Source organism: Pyrus communis, chromosome 8 (assembly GCF_963583255.1).
Source record: "Pyrus communis chromosome 8, drPyrComm1.1, whole genome shotgun sequence".
Classification (NCBI taxonomy): Eukaryota; Viridiplantae; Streptophyta; class Magnoliopsida; order Rosales; family Rosaceae; genus Pyrus; species Pyrus communis.
In genome coordinates this window covers 18,298,582-18,310,854 of record NC_084810.1, presented here as the reverse complement: position 1 = coordinate 18,310,854, position 12,273 = coordinate 18,298,582, and the positions used below count along the sequence as shown (strand labels likewise).

The 12,273-nt window shown below is 38.6% G+C and overlaps 1 protein-coding gene across 1 annotated transcript; it reads left to right on the top strand.

The window, feature by feature from the left end:
* The first annotated feature begins 4,987 nt into the window (after window positions 1-4,987).
* On the top strand, window positions 4,988-11,605 carry LOC137742087 (homeobox-leucine zipper protein REVOLUTA-like). The gene is made up of 18 exons (XM_068481833.1): window positions 4,988-6,151; window positions 6,484-6,643; window positions 6,900-6,985; window positions 7,101-7,191; window positions 7,327-7,422; window positions 7,542-7,655; window positions 7,754-7,837; window positions 8,024-8,179; window positions 8,253-8,327; window positions 8,667-8,773; window positions 8,928-9,111; window positions 9,437-9,625; window positions 9,821-9,901; window positions 10,013-10,147; window positions 10,304-10,638; window positions 10,742-10,847; window positions 10,984-11,133; window positions 11,223-11,605. The coding sequence occupies exons 1-18, from the start codon at window positions 5,919-5,921 to the stop codon at window positions 11,370-11,372; spliced, it is 2,532 nt and encodes an 843-aa protein (XP_068337934.1). The 5' UTR covers window positions 4,988-5,918; the 3' UTR covers window positions 11,373-11,605.
* The last annotated feature ends 668 nt before the right edge of the window (window positions 11,606-12,273 follow it).

Here is a 12,273-nt window from a genome sequence, read left to right as displayed (position 1 = left end):
GGCCCGGGAAGTGATCTGTCCCAGGTCGGGATGTGACAATTTGGTATCAGAGCCTAACCCTGGCCGCGAGTGTGCCGACGAAGACGTCGGGCCCCTAAGGGGGGTGGATTGTGACATCCCACATCGCCCAGGGGAGTGATCCTTATATGTATATTCTCATCCCTACCTAGCACGAGGCCTTTTGGGAGCTCACTGGCTTCGGGTTCAGTAGGAACTCCGAAATTAAGCAAGAAGAGGGCTAGAGCAATCCCATGATGAGTGACCCACTGGGGAAGTTGCTCGTGAGTTCCCAAAAACAAAACCGTGAGGGAATGGTAAGCTCAAAGCGGACAATATCGTGCTACGGTGGTGGAGCGGGCCCGGGAAGTGATCCGTCCCAGGCCGGGATGTGACAATTAAATTCCCAATTGAATACAATTGGGGGGGGTGTATTCAATTGGAATTTTAAGAGATTTTAATTCTTTTAATGAATTTAGGGGTATTCAATTTGGATTTTCAGTGATTCTCTGAAATTCAACCCGTATTCAATCAAAATTTTAAGACAGAGTATTAAAATCCTTAGGAATTCAAATGTATTTCAATTAGAATTTTAAAGAAGTTTATAACATTCTAGTGTATTCAATTAGAAATTGATTTTAAAGAATTTGAAAAAGTTGAGGAATTAAAGAGAATTAGAGAAATTTTGTAATGTATTTTAAGCATCCACAAATCTCACTTCTCCCCATGAGATTTTGAAGGAATTAAATCAAAATTTTATATGGAATCACTACAAATCAATTAAACTCTATAAAAATCTATGGATTTATAAATCCATTAAAATTTCTCAATTTCCTAATTGAATACACCCAATGTTAAGCTAATGCTTGAGAGATCAACTATTTATCTTAAATTTTATATATCATATAACGTAGTTGTTGATAATTAAATTATTACTTCAATATTAACTAATATATTTATTTTTTATTGATTTAGTTTATCTTACGGTACTCTAAGGTTAAATAGAACCGCCCAAAAAGGCTTATGCGTGCGCCGTCCGCCGCTTCGAAGCAGCAACATTTCTACAAATTTTCGTAATAAACAAAAATCCACTTTAGCATGCATTTTGGGTTTTATTAATTTAATTTTCTCTTACTTTTGATGATGTTTGGTCTGGATTAAACGAAACTTGCCTTGGAACTCATATTCAAAGCCGCTGGTCGTCCTTGTTCCTCTTTTTATGGTTTCAAAACAGTCTTTCGGCCCTGCTTATGGAGGATTTAATCATAATGGACTAGCCTTCATACACGTACTCAAGCGCGTGCAAAAGATATTTTTTTAAATCACGATGTGTTACACGCGATTTACACGTTTTAAATGTATTTATATGCGTGAATTGCTTCAATAATTTTTTTAATGACAAAAGGAAAGTCAAATATTTGAAGTAAATGAATAATATTAGACCATGCTTGAAGAAACTTCTCATAAGTCAATCAAAGAAGTTGAATTCAAATAATAAAATCGGTCATTCAATTTTTATCTACATTCTATTGAATTTGTAGAGCCAAAAGTAATCATAGTGCTACACATGAATTTTTGGATAGATGAGGACAAAAATACCCTTGAGGCATACTGGGATTCCTACGCGCGAGCAGCGGACAATCATTCCTCAACTAAGTCAAAAGTTTCCAAAGAAGGTAACAAATTCAAAATTATTTCATCCTTCCTCATGCCATAGTCTCTACAAAGCAATCATTCCATAACCTTCAAAATATTCCATAAAAATTAGGTTAATTGGTTAATTAATGGATTTATTTCCTAATTAAACCATTAGTCACCAATTAAATCACCCATTACACACCAAAAATACCCCAAAGGGTCGGCCACCTTTTCTCCAAAGGGGATCAGCCATGCTCTACATATTGAACCCCATTTTTCTCTAAAAAGCTATGTCTTCACTCTGGCTGAAATTCTCTAAAACTCTCAAACATTTTTCTCTCTAAATTTTAACTTTGGCATCAGAGGTTCTTCAGCCAAAGCCCCCTCCGTTCATCGTGGGCGCGTGAGGCTTTTGGCCTTCACCTAAGGTGTTATTTGTTTTGTAGGTGCAATTTTGTCTAATATCAAGAAGGAAGAAATTTGCATCCACAAATTAGTGTTTTCATTGAGAGTTGAAATTCACACTCGTAGAAGACTCTCGCATAAAAAGGTTTTTTCTCTATTTTCTAGTCCACTTGTATTTTTCGTACGTTCTTATATTAGAATTTTTTATTTACAAAGATTCTTTGATAAAATGAAAAAGAGAAATACAATGGCTAGAAATTTAGAAAACTCTATGAGTGAAAATTCCAATATTCAAGAAATGAGACTGCGGCGATCCACGAGACTAAATGTGATCCTAGGGGGAACGGCACCATCACCACAAGGTTCCACCATGGGAACCATCGCGATGGCCACCCGCGGCGAGGTCCATGGCACCACTACCACGGCCCGAGCCGTGCCACCAAAGCAAGCTCAAGCCGTGCCATCTAAGGCTCATGGCACCAAGGCTATGACCCAAGTCATGTCACTCCAAGCCCAACACGTTGCTAAGCCGAGCTCTAGCCTCGCATCCACGTGTGCCACACGCTGAGTAGCCCACTCCTGTGGCCCAACCTGCTCCCACCGAGCAGCCTACTCTCGTGGCCTAGCCTGCTCCCACTTAGCAGTCTGTTCTCGTGGCCCAGCCTGCTCCCGTGGTCCAACCTACTCCCACCGAGCAACCAGCTCCCGTGGCCCAGCTTGCTCCCGCACCCCAGTCTGCTCCTGTGGCTTTCCAAGCAGCCCAAATCGGTCCAGGACTAGTTCAACCGTCTCGACTCCAAATTTCTAGACCGATGATCAAACCAATATCATTTTCACCATATTTTTTTGCGGATTTGACATTTCCTAGCTCAAATCTCGCTCCCGGAGTCTACCACACTTCCACTGCTCAAGGAGAAACATTCATTCCAAGCTCTTCCAATCCAAATGGTGAACAAAACTTGTCTTGACAAGTCATAGAGTTGACGAGCGCCCTAGCACAGCAGACGACCTTGGTGAACCAGCTCTTGCAGTACACGAAGATGCAATGTGTTCCAAACGAGGTGTCCTGAAGAAGGACAAGGGCAGACGAAGAACCTCTCCAGCAGCGTCCCGACAAGCAGCCACTCAACCTGCCATGAACCGAGCGTTTGGGCAGAGTACACTCCCAATTGGGCCCCCGAGATAGTGTATATTCCCGTCTTAGCGCGTGGAGGAGCGTGCACTACATCAATTTATGTATCTGTCCTTGAGTTAGGTTGTATGTTTTTCAGGTAGATTTATGTTAGTAGATTATCTTCTGTTTGAAAAGATTGGGTAGAATCAAAATACATCAATTTTCAAATATTCAAAGCTCAAAAATACAAACAAAAAGATGTCTGAAATTAGAATATTTTAAATCATCTCCAATACTTAGAAAAATGTAAAATTAGTACAAACTTTCCATTTCCGCAGTTTATTTCTTTTGATCATTTCAAAAGTGGAGAAAATGTAATACTAGAATTAACCTAATTGCCATGTTAATTTTTCGGATATCCAGAAAGGGTTTATGAATAAAAAATACCTTTAAATTTTTTGGACATCCAAAAGCATTTATGAGTAAAAAAAAGTAGTCATTCGCCTTTGTCTTGCATGTGGCAATTGATTGCCACTTTTTTTTCAGTTTATTTTGTAATTTATTTAAAATGCTGATTTTATAATTATTCTACAAATTAGAGAAATAAACAATAAAAACTGCCCACTAAGTAAGAACTACAGTGGTGAAAATGTATTAAGTTCTTAAATGACGACGTGGGTTCAAATCTTATCGGTTGCTAAAATTTTTCGTATGACAAAAAAAAAAAGTACGAATCTTTTAATTTTCTGAATATTTAATTAATTATTTTTATTTTAACATTCTAAATAGAGAAGACATGCTTAATACATTGAAAACTTTATTATTTTCGGTGCTGACTTTATATATAGATATATAGATAAAAACACTAGAGAGTGCTTACCGAAAAAAATATATTCCAAGTGTATTTCAGAAAGTATTTATGAGTCAGAGACAATTTTAATTTTTTCTACCAAAGACAACTATGAACGATTGTAATATAATTAGAAACGTTTTTAGTCATTTTTGAAGTATCCCTAGACAGAAGAATCCCGAGCCCAAGCCCGGGATCCAATTCCGTTTATAAATTTGTTTTTACTGCCAAGATAAGATTTGGTTTACTTGACCGAGACATATGAGATATGACAGAAGAGACTCAGCCCCTATAGGCTATAGATACGTGCGCTTTGGTCTAGGACGTCATTTCAAAGATACACTAGGGACAACGACGTAAATGCGCCGAAATCATATAGAGTGCTTTGACTGCTGATATGTGATTTGTCCTCCTTTAATTTTATTTCTCCACCCCTTTTTATTGTTTAATTTTAATACTAAATTTAATCTTACGTAAAATAAATAAAAGAAAAAAATTGAATATAAAAAGAAAAAACTTAAAATTTAAAATAAGAAACGAATCAAGTTGCAACGCTTTGTCCCTTCATTCCTCACCCTGTATTGTTTTTTTCTAAAGATTTGATCATTCTTTATAGTTATTTTATATAGAACTTAAAACTGATTGGGATATTTTAAAAATATAAGTGGGTCGGAAGATAATTATTTTTAAACTTTCTATGGTGTATAAAAATAGAGTAGTTCTATCGACACATCTATTTTAACTTTTCAAGTACAGTTTTTAATTTTTTAACGTTAACTATAATAAATTAAAAAATATCTATAACGAAAATTGATAAAGTTATGTTGAACGTAAAAAATTGTATGAAAATAATTATGCTGATAATATAACGTGAGTTAAAAAAAGAAGAGTACGGCACGGAGCGTAATAGCATTCATCGTATAAATAATCCTCAATATTAAACTACTTAAAAATTAAAATTTGGGAGCTTCCCCGCTGCTGAATTTGTCGATACGTGTGCCACATAAACGCTCTCCCTCTCTCTCCTCTCCTTTATTCTCCACTGTTTCTGCTCAGCTCCGATCACTGTATTTTTAGCTCCTCTCTCTCCGTGATAAAATAATCAAATAATGAAGCCAACCCCATAGCATCCTCTCACATATTCTCTCTGGAAAGTGGCAAAACCAGCTTCTCTCTCTAGGATGATTATGATTAGGGTTTCTCTCTCTCTTTATCCATCTCTCTGTTCCTTCTGGAGATTAACCTTCTTCTAACACTATGATTTTGAGCTTTGTGTTTCTGTTCAAGCCGAAGGTTGCATTGTGTAACAAGCTTTTGTTCGTTGTATGAAAAAAAAAAAAAAAAAAAAAAAAAAGATCTTTGTGTTAAAAAAGACAGAGATTGAGGTGGTGGTTTTTGGAAACTCAAAAAAAATTAGTGGGCTTCCTGTGTTTGTGTCATATTTTTGGACTTTTTTGGAAAGAGAAGGAGTGGGTTTCTTTCAGGTCAAAACAGCTTGAAATTTTGTCTTGTATTCAAAGTTTCAGTTACAGCAACCAATAACAGAGATTTCTTTGAACAAATTAAAAAAAAAACAAAAAAAAAACCCGGACTCGATATTATAAACCAAAAACCCCATTTGGGTCTTCACCAAGAAGCAAGCAGCTGTTGATCTTCTGTTCACACAAACCCAAGAATCTTCTGGCTCAAAAATCCAGTCCTGCTCAACCGGTTACACTTAATCTCTTTTTCTCTCTCTCTCTAGACGGACTTTACAAAGTAGGGATCCTTAAGCTCCTTCTGAAATCTAAAGAAAAACCAAAACCAACTAGTTGTCTCTAGAGCTCTCTCTCTCTTCCTCCTTTCTCTCTTCTCCCCACCTTTTGTTGTCTATATTAGCTTTTGAGCTTTTGTTGGTTTTTGGGGTTCGGGAAAATGGCCATGGCGGTGGCTCACCACAGAGAGAGCAGCAGTGGGAGCAGTATAAACAAGCACCTCGATGCCGGAAAATATGTACGGTACACATCCGAGCAAGTTGAAGCTCTTGAGAGAGTCTACGCCGAGTGCCCGAAGCCGAGCTCTCTGCGCAGGCAACAGTTGATCCGGGAGTGCCCCATTTTATCAAACATTGAGCCCAGACAGATCAAGGTCTGGTTCCAGAACCGCAGGTACATATGGACAGGACCGATGGGCAACTGGTTTTTTTTTCCTCATTGTTTTTGCCCTTTGGGGTGCATCAAGTTTAAATTTTGGGTACTTTAAAAACCGGGTTTTGCTCAACTTCCTAGTTTTGATCAAAGTTCAAGGCCATATATTTTTTTTGTTAAAATTTATCTTTTACAAACGGGTTCTTTTTGCTCAATCTTTTCTATATTTGGGGTGATTTGAAAATTGGGTTTTATTCAATTTCCAGTTAGTGAAGATTTTTAGTGTTTGATTTGGCCTTGAGATTATGCATTTTGGGATAAAAAGAAGGGGATTTGGTGTTTTGGGTATGCAGGTGTAGGGAGAAGCAGAGAAAAGAGTCCTCAAGACTGCAGACTGTAAACAGAAAATTATCGGCAATGAACAAACTGCTGATGGAGGAAAATGATCGATTGCAGAAACAGGTCTCTCAGCTTGTTTGTGAAAATGGATATATGCGCCAACAATTGCATACTGTAAGTATATTTATCTAAAGATTTTAGGAAAATAATTTTCTTTGTTTTAGTCCAGGCTTGGAAGTCAATTTTGTCCTTTTGCAGTTATTTATTATAAATTTTATTATGTTTTAGCCAAGTCGTGAGATTTCAGACACATTAATGGCATCTGCAAGTTTTGCTTTTATTCCAATTTAATGGATTTTATTATGGCCAACTGAATTGCCGTAGAATTTAGTGGTTGCTAGAACTTAACCTCTAAGTGGTTTTCTTGTAGGCATCAGCTGCAACTACTGATGCAAGCTGCGACTCTGTGGTGACAACTCCTCAGCATTCTCTCAGAGATGCTAATAACCCTGCAGGGTAAGTTTTATTACCATGAAATTTCACCTTTCCCAATTCCTTACGTAAATATTTACTGGCAGGGTGATTGTTTTGTGTTTACATAATCTAATCTTTATTTTACTATATTTGGCAGACTCCTATCCGTAGCGGAGGAGACTTTGGCAGAGTTCCTATCCAAGGCTACAGGAACTGCTGTTGATTGGGTCCAGATGCCTGGGATGAAGGTTGCTTCTTGTTTTTATTATTTGGGAAATACTAGTTTGTTTTTCTTCTCCCTTGTTAAATAATCGTGTAATCAAATTGTATAAATTGTTGTACATCTTATGCGTGCTGAATTATCTTATTCAATTGTTTGCCAGCCTGGTCCGGATTCGGTTGGGATCTTTGCCATTTCACAAAGTTGCAGTGGAGTAGCAGCAAGAGCCTGCGGCCTCGTAAGTTTAGAGCCTACGAAGGTAAGAATGTACATCATTTGATAATGGTAGAAATTTTGCCACATCTTTTGTAGGCGGCTTATTTTCATGTGATAAGGTTCATGAACCATTTGGATTTGAAGTTAATTATTCATAAACAGATTGCAGAGATCCTTAAAGATCGTCCATCTTGGTTCCGGGACTGTCGGAGCCTTGAAGTTTTTACAATGTTTACAGCTGGAAATGGAGGAACTATAGAACTTATATATACACAGGTGAATGAACTGTTGAAACTTAATTTTTTTCCGCGGTTGGATGATGGTTAGTCACCTTTTTTTATATCCAAGGAATAACTGACATTTAATTGCTTCAGACATATGCTCCAACTACATTGGCTCCTGCAAGGGATTTGTGGACCCTAAGATACACTACAACTTTAGACAACGGCAGTTTTGTGGTAAGCATTCTGGTGTATATTATGTTGCCAGTTTTGTGGTAAGCATTCTGGTGTATGTTATGTTGCCATACTTTGTGGAGACCAGTTTATGAAAAATACAAATTGGCTTTCCGTCTCTGTTTTTTCGTACTCCTGTAAGTGGATACCTAATGTGCTGTAAAAATATTTTGTTTTCTATGTTGTAAGGTGTGTGAAAGATCTCTTTCTGGTTCTGGTGCTGGCCCAAATCCTGCTTCTGCTTCACAGTTTGTTAGAGGCGCGATGCTTCCTAGTGGTTATCTGATTCGACCATGTGAGGGTGGAGGATCAATCGTTCATATTGTTGACCACCTGAATCTTGAGGTATCAGTTTTGTATTCTTACTTTCGTAACTCTCTTAATTAGGAAAACTCAATTGTTTCTCATCTTATTTCAGGCATGGAGTGTGCCAGAGGTGCTGAGACCGCTTTATGAATCGTCTAAAGTGGTAGCACAAAGAATGACTATTGCTGTGAGTACTTTGTGATTGATTTGATACGTTCCTCTGTGCAATATATATAACAATGTACTGGATATTCTGATTTTCTGTATAAAAAGTGCACTTTCCGAGTTCCCATCTTCCCTTACATCTTTAGACATAATAAGTTTTATGCCCCTTGATATGAACCAAAGGCACCCTGGAAAGTAGAATTTCTCACCTGTAAGTTTCCGAATGCTGCGGTGTGCCAGTGTTTATAGCACGTTGGCTTTAGAATGGAAATATAAACCAATAAACCCCTTCCCTCCCCACGCTACAAAATTGATTAGCTATATTGTGAATAGAAGTACTAACTAAACTTATTTTGTGAAGGCGTTGCGCTATATCAGACAAATAGCTGAAGAGACAAGTGGTGAGGTGGTATACAGTTTGGGCAGGCAGCCAGCTGTTCTGCGAACTTTTAGCCAAAGATTGATCAGGTGGGGTAATACTCTTCGTTTATTGGTCATCTGCTCATTTGATACATCTGTTTGTATAATTCCTTGGTCACCTTTTTGAGTGTTAATAACCACTCTTTATCTTTATCTATTATATTTGTAAATAAATTTTAATTACCGATCTGTCTTCTTGTAGAGGCTTCAATGATGCTGTCAATGGATTCAATGATGATGGATGGTCATTGGTCAACTGTGATGGTGCTGACGATGTTATAATTGCAGTCAATTCAACTAAGAATTTAACTTCTACCTCGAACCATGCCAATTCCCTTGCATTACTTGGAGGTGTTCTCTGTGCAAAGGCTTCCATGTTACTACAAGTAAGCCTGGAATCTGATGACCATCAATTTTGAAAATGATAGTTTCTGTGCTGATTGAGCAGGCCTTTTCTGTGCTGGGAAAATAGTATAATGTCCATGATTCTTCTTTACCACTTTGTTGTTTCTGAAATTAGGCATTTAGCTTTTCTCTGGAGGGCTGTATTTAGAATCATTGTGTCCCCTCTGCATCTATTAATATTGCTTCGTCTTGGATTTGGGGAAGTCAGTGTTAATCTTGAATGACTGGGTGCTTATATGCGTTGTTCAGCTAAAACCCTAAATTAAGCTAATGAGAACTTGGTGCTTGTTTCTTTTTCAACTCCAGAATGTGCCCCCTGCTGTTCTTGTTCGTTTCTTGAGGGAGCACCGTTCAGAGTGGGCAGATTTCAATGTTGATGCCTACTCTGCCGTATCTATGAAAGCAGGTGCGTATGCTTATCCTGGGATGAGGCCGACAAGGTTTACCGGGGGACAAATTATCATGCCACTTGGCCACACAATTGAACAAGAAGAGGTATGCTGTTTCAATTGGTTCAAATTTTCGTTGTACTTTTTTTTTGGTAACACATGAACCTCTGTTGTGAAACATTACATCAACAGGATAATAATTGCAACCACTTTTTGTCATGTTGAATTGAAAGTATATTCTACGGAGTGCTTTCCATCCCCCTTTACTTTTTTTCTTTCTAACTTCTTAATTTGATTCCAGTTGCTTGAAGTTGTTCGACTTGAAGGCCATTCTCTCACTCAAGAGGATGCTTTTGCATCAAGGGACATTCATCTCTTGCAGGTGCTTTTTCCTGCTTCTTGTTCAGCTACTGCTGCCCTTGCCACTATCTGTTGGGGTACTATCTGCTAGTGTACTGATCATATGAAAAAAATGTCTTGTTTTTATTGACAGATATGTAGTGGAGTTGATGAGAATGCTATCGGAGCCTGCTCTGAGCTTGTTTTCGCTCCAATTGATGAGATGTTTCCAGATGATGCTCCATTGCTTCCCTCTGGTTTCCGTATTATCCCACTGGATTCAAAAACAGTTGAGTTTTTTTCGTGCTTCATGTCAGTTTTACCTGATAATTCAACCAAGTAGACTTATGCATCAATATTGTCGTAGCCATTGGGCCGTACTGGAATTCATATTAATGTGTTTTTGGGCTCCCCAAACATAAATGTCATGGAATTATGAATACAGGGTGATTCAAAGGATACTTTGAATACACATCGAACATTAGATCTGACATCCAGTCTTGAAGTGGGCTCAACAACGAGTAATGCAGCTGGAGAGCTTACTACATTTCACAATACTCGATCAGTATTGACGATTGCCTTCCAGTTTCCGTTCGATAATAGTCTGCAAGAGAATGTCACAAACATGGCACGGCAGTATGTTCGAAGCGTAATTTCATCTGTGCAGAGAGTCGCGATGGCTATATCTCCATCTGGATTGAGTCCGTCCGTAGGACCAAAACTATCTCCCGGCTCACCTGAAGCTCAAACACTGGCTCACTGGATCTGCCAGAGTTACAGGCATGCACTTCAATGCTTTAGACCGCATGCATGATTAATCTGTTGGGAAGAATTCCACCATATTTCTGTATGATTTCTGAATCATTTTCTTTATCTCTTACAGTTATCATGTTGGGGGTGAATTACTGAGACATGATTCCTTGGGCGGTGACTCGATGTTGAAACATTTATGGCATCACCAAGATGCCATTTTGTGTTGTTCATTGAAGGTACAAGTGCAACATCACATGATGGACACACGCTCAATCTTTACATCATTTTTTCCCAGTAGCATAGCAAATTGAGCATGTCATTCTGTTTAATAATCTGTGGAGATCGTAATCTGTGCAATTGTTCGTTCTGCAGTCAATGCCGGTTTTCATCTTTGCAAACCAGGCAGGACTTGACATGCTGGAGACATCGTTAGTTGCCCTTCAGGACATCTCATTGGACAAGATTTTCGATGAGTCCGGACGCAAGACGTTGTGTGCAGACTTTGCTAAGCTAATGAACCAGGTATATGTTACATCAGATTCATCCATCTTTCCACCACCATATTTTCCCGTTGTAGCCTAACTCATCTTTTATTGTTTCTTCCTTGTCAGGGGTTTGCATACTTGCCGGCTGGCATCTGCATGTCGACGATGGGACGCCACGTATCGTACGAGCAAGCGATTGCATGGAAAGTAGTTGCAGCAGAAGAGAACTCTGTCCATTGCCTTGCCTTCTGCTTCATAAACTGGTCTTTTGTGTGAACGTTTTAATTTATTCCATCCCTCTCACCTTTCTTCCGCTTGAACACGCAAAAGAAGATTGAGAAAAAAGAAAAGCTGAAATGTGGGAAAGGAAAAGAAGTTTTGTAATTAATTTAATTTAATTTTTGCTTTGAAGCATCCAAAATCTGTAACTGTGTTGCAATTTGCTATGCTCACATGCATTTAAGTAATCAAAGTAAACATGACCGAGTTTGTTGAAGAAAGATTTCGAATTTGAGAAGAGTGATTTGATTCACCTTGCTTTGAGGAGCTGCGTTTGTCACTGTTCAAACTCGACAAATGTGCCATTTCGTTTCCCATCCCTCCGCGAATTGAAGATAAAATATTGCTCCAAATTGTTAGAGACGCCGAGTCTGCTAGAAAGCCGGTGCATCTTTGGAAATAAAGCATGTGTGAGAGTCGACCATCCGTTTTGGTTCAGAGTCGTGTTCGCAAATTGGAGATTCAAAGCTGTTCGGAACTAACAAGTCTCCAAGTATCTTCTGCCTCTCTTCGTTCGGTAGAAATCAATGGCTGCCGGAGTTGAGGTATTCACCGGATGATTAACCACTCTTTTCCTCGATGGCCAGAAAGAAAGAGGGGCGATTTGGAATACGTGAAAACTCAGTCCAGGTGCGTACTTGAGCTCCCTTTGCCCGTGCATGCATATCACTCCTGCCATACATTAGAGCTTCAGATTGTTGTTGGTTTTTTCATGTATTCTGATCACTTGGTGATCGTCTTATATTTTTTCATGTATGGTGTTTGTAGATGCGGGTACGAGTTTTTCCGTGCTTGTCGAGCGGAATGCAAGCACAATCAACGACCATGTACCTGCCCATTCTTTGATGCATGAATTCGGGATCTGCCGATTCTTTGATCCACGGAATCGGCTGTGAAG